At 47.7% G+C, this 9,621-nt stretch overlaps 1 protein-coding gene across 1 annotated transcript; it reads left to right on the top strand.

The window, feature by feature from the left end:
- The first annotated feature begins 4,813 nt into the window (after window positions 1-4,813).
- On the top strand, window positions 4,814-7,290 carry sstr1b (somatostatin receptor 1b). Its single transcript, XM_062449343.1, has one exon. The coding sequence runs from the start codon at window positions 5,319-5,321 to the stop codon at window positions 6,423-6,425; it is 1,107 nt and encodes a 368-aa protein (XP_062305327.1). The 5' UTR covers window positions 4,814-5,318; the 3' UTR covers window positions 6,426-7,290.
- Window positions 7,291-9,621: the final 2,331 nt, after the last annotated feature.

Below are 9,621 nucleotides of genomic sequence, written 5' to 3'. Positions count from 1 at the left end.
TATTTTTTACATTTAGTCATTTTAGCAGACACTCTTATCCAGAGCGACGTACAGTAAGTACAGGGACATTCCCCCAAGGCAAGTAGGGTGAAGTGCCTTGCCCAAGGACACAACATCATTTTTCACGGCCGGAAATCGAACCGGAAACCTTCTGATTAATAGCCCGACTCCTGAACCGCTCAGCCACCTGACCCTCTGTAAAGAGCAGGGATTAATGCAGCACATCAGACCGGCTTGGCATGTCAGCTTGAGTGGGCCGTGATGAGAGCCTGCCTGCCTGAATGTCACCCACACAAGTCACAAGTAAAACAGTCTTTTTAGCCTCCAAGTAAGGGCAGCTAGTTCTCCGTAGATGGCTTCAGGTATTCGTCCGCGTCGTTTCGAGGGCCATGCCGTCACAGACGCACGCACACAAACACGCACAGACACACTTCATCACTGTCCTATGTGCTTTGATGTGATATCAAGGGGAGAGCAATACAACGAACACTTTTGCTGAAGTGTTATTCAGCATCACACACTTTTTAAACTATGTGTGTTCACATGTGATTTTGCTTGGGACTATACAGTCAACGTAAACATAGAAAATATCTGAAGCCCAGGTGTTTGTCACGAGTCACTGACTTGACCAGACTCTGAGGAGCATGTCATTGCATGGTAGAGGATTCAAGGAAGCTCATTTACTCAGCAGATTGTCGTCCACGCTACGTCATTACGGAAATCAGGGGGAGTGTTTAAAAGGTCCCGTTTCCTGTCTCTATGGTGACGCCTTGTTACTGTGGGAAACCAATTTGGCCAAAATTATGTAGTCATTCCACAGATGAAAATGATATCCTGCAGGATGTGAACGTAAACGTTCTTCTTATGATGGTGATTCAGGGAAAGAGGGCGTTTGTTTTTGCGAGGGTAAAAACACCTTGATGTTTCAGTAAATTGGATATGGTCAGTAATGTTTGTGTTGTCACATTCCATTCCAAAAATGACCATGTCTTGATAAATGCACACAAAACACCCAAACAACCACGTTTGCCAACAAGAAATGGATGAGCAAAGGATGAGGGTACACTAAGGAGGACCTCTGAGAGGCAGGAGAAGAATGGGTTAGAAAAATAGGAATATAAAAGAGAGAGAGAGAGAGAGAGAGAGAGAGAGAGAGAGAGAGAGAGAGAGAGAGAGAGAGAGAGAGAGAGAGAGAGAGAGAGAGAGAGAGAGAGAGAGAGAGAGAGAGAGAGAGAGAGAGCTGGTTGGGGGTCACCTCAGTGACAGCAGACCTCTCCCCTGCCCTGCACTGTGCGTGATGATAGCAGATGGATAACATCACAGCTCTGCAGAGACAGGTTATGGACGACATGGGCCAATGTTATTCACACACACTCTCTCTCTCACACACTCTCACACACACACACACACACATATACATACATATACACACACCTAAAACACAGCCATATCCATTAATGCCTTGCAGGGCAGTGTTTGAATAACAAGACAGTCTGGCAAACAGAGATAGCTAGAGCTAAGCTTTTATTTCTCTGCTTTCCCCTGGAGGGCACGGCTAGAATGGTTATAGGATGAATCAACTGACTGATGAAACTATTTTTCCGCTTCAACTCTCAACCCAATTCCGTCACTTTCCATCACCCACTGTAACCTGTATAGTTTCGCAGTATCACACAGCATTTTAGTCGATTGCAAAGTATACAAATGATCTGTCTTTCCTTATTAGACCACCAGGGGGCCCTGTTTGCTATTGACATTGTTCTGTGCTAAACAGCCAACAATCCTCTCTGTGGATTGTATGTGAGTCTAACTCTTATTTCCACTGAAAGACAACAATTAACTCGGCCTTTTATAAGATCTGACACACTGTCACATTACCCAAAAATCACAGTCCCTACTGACTGGATCCAGTGAGACCTATGCAAATACATTCAAACAATAAAATGAATCATTTGAGCTATCGAGGTCCAGGACACCAAACGATAATGGACACATTCCCATAGAACCTTCACCCCCTCCTACATTCCCTCCTGCTATCACACTCCTCTGGCACGTGTGCACCTTGTCTAGCCCATGTCACTGGCCTTCCCTCCCCAACCTGAGACATAGTCCAGCTGCCCCCTGCTCCTCCATCTATCCTGGTCCTCTCTCCTCTCTCCCTCGTTCTCTCACATTATCTCTCCCTCTCTCTCTCCCTCCATCCCTCCCTCTCTCCCTCCCTCCTCCCCAATCGCTTCACACTGGTGGAAGGATGAACTTTGACCTTCCTCTTCTTCCCTGCCTTACATCACTTACACCCCCCCCCCCGCGGGCAAGATAGATGCATCAATCTGCCTGGGGGATGCTGAGTGGCCCGTGAACACAAACAACCCCCTCCTCCTCCCCCCCGCCCCATGTTCCCCATCCAGAACCAACACAGCTGAACCCGGACCCCCAGCGAGCGCGGCGCGGGGAACCAACAGCCCCCCTCTCCCCGCTCTACTCAACTATCGTCAGAACTGTCTTGTTCTGGTAAATCAATCCTTCGAGCAGGACTGGGCGCTGTCAGCCGGCAGCATCGATGTTCTCTAAGATTACTGTTCTGTTGTTAGGAGTGCTCAAAGGGCCGGCGCTTCAGTAAGTACTTTGGATCATAGTTGAGGTGTTGACACAGAGGCATCAGCAGAACAACATGTTGCGTTGACTCTGCAGTAATAATAACGGAAGATGGTGAGGGCGGGAGATGAAGATCAGCAATTTCGCCAGCATTAGCAACATTTCTAATCTTTACTGTCAGAAGTATACACACACACACACACTACCATCCACACACACACACACACACTACCATCCACACACACACACACACTCCCAGACAGAGGAGCACACAAAACCAAAAGAAACGGTGCACCCGTGAAGAGAATCGCCGAACACGTGCACTAACGTCCTCTCGTGCTCTGAATGGACTGCATTTATACAGCACTTTTCTACCTCAGCGGTTCTCAAAGAGCTCCACGTTCGCCTTTCATTCACACCGACGGCAAAGCGACTTCAGGAGCGACTTGGAACTCGCTGCCTCACTCAAGGACACTTTGACGCATGGCCAGGGAGCGGGGATCAAACCGCTGACCCTGTGGTGAGGGGACGGCCCCGTCTCTACCTCCTGAGACACTGCTGCGTGCTGCTCTGACAGGATATTGACCGTACGCCGTTATGTTCCTAACAGCACTTGACAAGGGCACTATGGGGCACTATCCATGACACACACTCAGACACTGTTACACATGGATCAGCATCTGTGACACCACACACACACACAAACGCAATGCTGTTACACATCCCGGTCTCTCTCCTGTCTAATGGCTGCCTGGGTATTCTGCTCACGTCGTTTCCTTCTGTTGGTTGTTAAGTGAGACATCATTGGTTTCCTTTCTTGCCACTATAATGGAGGAAAGCAGCCCTCATTGCATATTCCGGCCACGGATGCAATTAGCGTTTTGGTGCTGGCTGACTTAACCCTTGTGTTATCTTCGGGTCATTCTGACCCATCAGTCATTGTGACCCACCTTCGTATTGCGACAGATTTACTGCATACAAAGACAAAGTGAAGCATTTTCTTTTAACCGTTGGGCTGTCTCAGACCCCCCACATTGCAAAGGTTAAAAGAAAATTATTTTAATTTGTTTTTGTATTGGGTAAAATCGGGTAAACACAACGATGGTTCGTTATGAACCTTTGGGTCATGTGACCCGAAGGCAGCACGAGGGTTAACGTTGATGACTCCGCACCTCGGGTTCTGCAGAGGTGAACGATGCGGGGAGGGGCGGAGGGAGGGAGGCAGAGGCAGCGAGAGAAAAAAGAAAGGAATAAGTCCATACGAAGAAAGACAGGAGAAAAGAATGGGGATTCTAGGGTTTGTTTTTTCCCCTTTTATCCTCGGCCTCTGCGTTGTCTGGGTGTCTGTGTCAGGTTTGTGTCCTGCTCCCCGTTACCTCGCCAACATGTGTCACAAGGTGTCTTTCTGCCCCTCGCGGTCGTAATTGGACGCCGAGAGCGTTGACCTTGCCCAAGCTCACACGCAGACTCCGAGATGTGTGTGACAGATGTGTTTTCTGTGTGGTGTGTTTGCCTGCGTGCATGTGTGTGACCCCGCCTGTTCAATTTCAGCTGGAAAAAAGCCTTCCAGCCTCGCACAAACACATCGCCGCTCTGATGCCAGTTTGCATCGCGGTGACATCTGGGGAATACAGGAGGTAATAGATCTTCATGGGTTCAGTATTAGCTCAGCAACCTTGTTTGAGACCTCATCTACCTCCTCCCCTCCTCACTGTGCAGAGGGACCACAGCACCCCAGGGTTTAATATTTACCATGTACCCACTCCCCTGTCTGATTGGATTCTTGAACTCGCATGTCCATTAATCACGAAAGACAGGCAAGATGGGAAAATAAACTCAGTCACTGGTATTATTAAAATATGAAGTTTGTTTCTATGATTTCCTTTCAGGAGAACAAGGCAGTGATTGCTCTTTGTGTTTTTTTCCTAACAGGGCTCCTGGACTCCACTCAAAGAAAACGTGGCGGTGAAACCCCCTGAGGGAGAAGCTCAAACCTAAAGCCCGTGATCTCCGCGTTCTTTCAGCAGTGTCATGGCTGACTGACCACCCATGAGAACCAACACCCCACAGTCACCACATTGAGTGGCGAGGCTGCAGCATTCACCACAGGTTTAGCCTGAAAAGTGATGCTATTCAGCCAAATAGCGGAATTCAAGTACCAGCTTAAGCTCTTTGAAACATAACATCCCAATCTGTTGAAGGAGTGTTTGAGGAGTGATGCTGAAAGACCTTGCCCCAGATGGATCCACTGGCAGCAGATGGACTAATGAGACAGCCGTTTATTTGTGAATGAATGAGGAATGTTATGCGATTCGCTGCCAAGAATTCCACAAATTAGCGTGCCTTTGCCCCTGGACACAAATTGCTTCAGTACCCTTGTCTGAGAGCAACCCAAGGCTGGGGATTTTTAATGAGAACATAAGAAACAAGGGAACATGAGAGGAGAGAGAAGCAGACCCTCTAATTGAGTTTAGGTTAACCTTCTCCATGTCACATATGGACAGTTGCACGAGACAATAACACCCTCATTCCAATCTCCCCCTCTCTACCCCTGAGCCCCACTTAGAACCAAGAAAGAGAATATTTCTGGTACTCGCGACCTACTTACGAAAGGAGTCAAACAGAAACCCCATGGAATCTGAGCTGTCGAACCAATAACATTGCAATTTTTACGCCAACCAGAAAGACAGCTCGAAGGTCAAAGCCCTGGTCTCCCGGCAGACATGGAGTTCAACGGGACCCATGACTACCCCGGGTTCCCTACGGGGTTCCCCTACAACTCCAGCCTGGACTACGAGGACTACGAACAGGAGACGGACGCCAGCAAGATCATCATCCCGTCCATCTACGCGCTGGTCTGCTGCGTGGGCCTCACGGGCAACGCCATGGTCATCTACGTCATCCTCAAGTACGCCAAGATGAAGACGGCCACCAACATCTACATCCTCAACCTGGCCATCGCCGACGAGCTCTTCATGCTGAGCGTGCCCTTCCTGGCCACGTCGGCCGCCGTGCGCCACTGGCCGTTCGGCTCGCTGATGTGCCGCCTGGTGCTGAGCGTGGACGGCATCAACATGTTCACCTCCATCTTCTGCCTGACCGTGCTGAGCGTGGACCGCTACGTGGCGGTCGTCCACCCCATCAAGGCGGCGCGCTACCGCCGGCCCACGGTGGCCAAAGTGGTGAACGTGTGCGTGTGGGGCTTCTCCCTCCTCGTCATCCTCCCCATCATCATCTTCGCCGACACGGTGCCGGCGCAGGACGGCGGCGTGGACTGCAACTTCCTGTGGCCCGAGGCGGCGTGGTCCGAGGCGTTCGTGGTGTACACCTTCCTGTTGGGCTTCCTCCTCCCTGTGGGGGCCATCTGCCTGTGCTACTGCCTGATGGTGGCGCGCATGCGGGCCGTGGGCCTCAAGGCCGGCTGGCTGCAGAGGCGGCGCTCGGAGAAGAAGATCACGCGCATGGTGCTCCTGGTGGTGGCCGTGTTCGTGCTCTGCTGGATGCCCTTCTACATCGTCCAGCTGGTCAGCGTCTTCCACCGCCCGCCGGACCCCATGGTCACCCAGCTGTTCGTCATCCTCAGCTACGCCAACAGCGGCGCCAACCCCATCCTCTACGGCTTCGTGTCCGACAATTTCCGGCGCTCCTTCCAGCGGATCGTGTGCTTCCGTTGGCTGGAGTCGGGCCTGGACGGGGAGCAGGTGGACTACTGCGCCGTGGCGCTCAAGAGACAGGCCACCTGCGGGCCTCCGGACTTCCCCAAGGAATGTCTGGCCTCGGACATGGTGTTCCGGAACGGCACCTGCACCTCTAGGACCACAACACTGTGACGGTGTGACAGATTGGAGATAGTAGGGGTTAGCGACGGTTTGTAGAGATACTCGGTGAGGTAGCGGGTCAGGGGCTGGAGAAGATACTGACTACACTGTGACCAGGAACACCAGGAGGGGAGATCTATACACAGCTAGGGAGCAACATATAGTTTAACACAAAAGTATGCTGACCTGGAGGGATGCTACAGCAAACCACAAGCACTGCACACATAACTGGACTTGACACAGCTACTCTTTGAAGTGAACCAGCGCTTTATGTAAAGAAAACAAGTTACAATATGAGTTTGCTTGACAAATAATTGTTTGCCAATTGTAAACTGGATCTAGAGTTTTATTTTCTGGTAAACACCACAGTGTAGGTAAAGACAATCTACACACAACATTCCAATGTGATAAAAGTTTGACAGATTTACATTTTTCATGGCAGGAGGAGAAGTAATTTTATGAGATGATGATGTGAGTTGGAATCAAACCGGTAAAGTGAATAATGTCTGTGCACTCCCTACTTGAAGTTGACATGTTATTTTTCAATGCTGATTGTCCATGTATTTATGTATTTACTGTATATATATATATATATATATATCTGTTGGTTGTTTATTTGTGTTTGTGAGTCTTTTAGAGGGTTACAAAGCCTGACACTGAACAATGAACCCAACCAATTTATTTGTGATGTTGGTACATGGAACACAACATAATTAAATCTGAACAATCAACAGAGTTCAAATCCCACAGTCCCTTGGGTTGGATCCACTTAATGCTTAATGAGTGAATGTTGAATTCTGTGTTTCTCTTTTGTTAATCAAAAAGATACTATTTTCAAATCTGAGGAAGATACTGTAAATATGAATCTGAAATAAACCCTTCCATTTGAAAGTGTGATTTTGTTCAAAAAGAATATCAAACAGATGGTCCAGTATTCAATATTATGAAAGTTCTGCAATGACCCTTGACAACAGGTGAGATCTATTTTCCGTTTGGGTTCGGTGAAGTGGAAAATTCCCCTGACAGACTGACCTACCGATAATGTCCATGAAGAGCAACAAGATAACATTTCTACTGTCTGACACTGCATGTGCTGTGTGGAGCTGAACGTTACGAAGGCGTATCCTCATGCAACACCAGCCAAGTAGCCTCAGGCGCAAAATCCTATTTGGCTTGTGAGCACGCTGGAAATGTGGCTTCTCTCCAGAGGTTAAAGTGGGGTAGCTATAGCTGCTGTTATTCGGATGCCTTGAGAAAAGATATCCGACATTACATCTCAGACGGGTACAATCAATCCTGCACAGGGTCACTAAAACACCACCTTCCAAACGGCCGCCTCCGCTCACGGAGGCAGCGGAGACGACAGAACGAGAACATCTCTCCGTTATAACCTCTGAGGTAACCCCCTCCCCCACCCCCGGTTGCAAACCACCTGGACCAATAGGAAACATCGTCACGTTACCTAAGCTACTCTCATCCAATCAGTGAGTGAGTTTTGCTTCCATTATTCCCCCCACTACCTCTTAAATACAGACTTCATACTGGCACGTCCAAATCTTCTTATTTAAAATCCTCGATTCCTTTAGCGTGTGATACGATTAATCTTTAGAGAAGAAACTTTCTTTGGATGGACTCTGAATAAAGTTCCCACGAGTCATTTGCATGAATTCCATACTATACTAGCGCTGAAAACTCAAGGTTGTATTTGTCCTAACACATGCATCAAAAGCATAACTCAAGGGTTGGAATGGCCAAGGCATCGCAGTACATGACAGTCTAGGAACAACCACTGTCACACTCATAGACTTGGCTGTGAATGTGTCACGTTGTGTATGGTGGCTGTTTAATGTACAGATCACACATCACTCTGGGAGCAGTGCTAGTTTATGGGAACTCCACATCTATGTTCCAGGCTGGCTGTGATAAAAAGTGAATTACAACAAGGAGAGGAACAAATTGCCACCAGCAGGGAAACACAAATCAAAAGCACATGTCATGTTTGAAGTGTTTCTATGTACATGACAAAAGAAAAGACATGTAGGCTGTGAGAATGTAGCATGTTCACAAGAACGCGTGTCTATTATTTGGTTGTTGGTTCTTTTTTATTATTTGATATTACGAATTATGTTCATAAAAAAATATTTGATGGAACTGAAAAAAACACTCCATGTGACCCTGACTTAAAATACCTCTTTAAATATCAAACTCAATATGGAAGTTAATGATCTGTGTAAGACCTGTACAATGCCTTCCCCACCAAAACATGGTTTACAATCACCAAAATCGTAAAAAAAAAAGGCTAAAAGCATTCAGCTCTGCTGCTTGAAAGACAACAGAATAGATCAGAACAGAATGTTCCTCAGGCCTGTGCACAGGAAGAAGTGACGTCTTCAGAGACCGGTCTGCATTGATTAAACTTGCCTATACTTCTCTTGTAACATATTCACTGTACCATGACAGGCAGCTCCAGCAGCCAGCACTGTTGTGCGGTAGATTATTTAAAATGGCTCCCAACCCGGTCCAATGAATAACTGTTGCATTTATAAAACACATTTTCTGTTAGATGGTCGGTAAACACATTACAGTGACCTTTATACGTCAAAAACAAATCAAAGGCTTAAATCATGCAGTGGAGCTCCTTTAGCACTGCAGACGTGAACGCTCAAAGCTTGTATTCAAAGATGGGTCAAAAGTCCAGCCTTTGCTCAAGTATTTGAGGTGGTATTAAGGGAGAGAGCAGACCAGTACGGAATGTGTGGAATCCAAGTCGACGCAACAATCTCCTCAATATCGTCAGACAGAGAAATAAAAAGCAAACAGAATCTAAAGGTGAGGGTGGGGAATTAGGAGAAATGGTGCGAGAGAAGATAAGAGAGCAATAAATACTATTGAATTAAGGAAATGTTTACGAAATGTAATGGACCTCTCAAAATGGATAACAAAAATGTGCAACAACATGATGAGAACAAAGAGAAGAGGAGATGGAGGAAGGGGGGGGAGAGAGAGGAGGGACAGATCCCCCCCCCCCACACACACACACACACACACACACAGGGAAACTGGTTTCGGTGTACAATATATGTCATTACTGAGGATGGTCTACCTGAATTGGTTATCCAGCTAACCATCCTAGAGTTTCTGCACAGCGGGAAGAGCTGTGTGAGGTTATGGAGCCATTATACTGGAGGCTAATTAAGATCCCTGAGAG

The sequence above is a fragment of the Osmerus eperlanus genome, chromosome 23, assembly GCF_963692335.1.
Source record: "Osmerus eperlanus chromosome 23, fOsmEpe2.1, whole genome shotgun sequence".
Taxonomy (NCBI): Eukaryota; Metazoa; Chordata; class Actinopteri; order Osmeriformes; family Osmeridae; genus Osmerus; species Osmerus eperlanus.
Note: the sequence above shows the minus strand (reverse complement) of the source record. Positions and strands in the feature narration are given on the sequence as shown.

Excerpts from the sequence above, each read along its gene's own strand:
- sstr1b (XM_062449343.1), top strand. The coding sequence starts at position 5,319 with ATGGAGTTCAACGGGACCCATGACTACCCCGGGTTCCCTACGGGGTTC.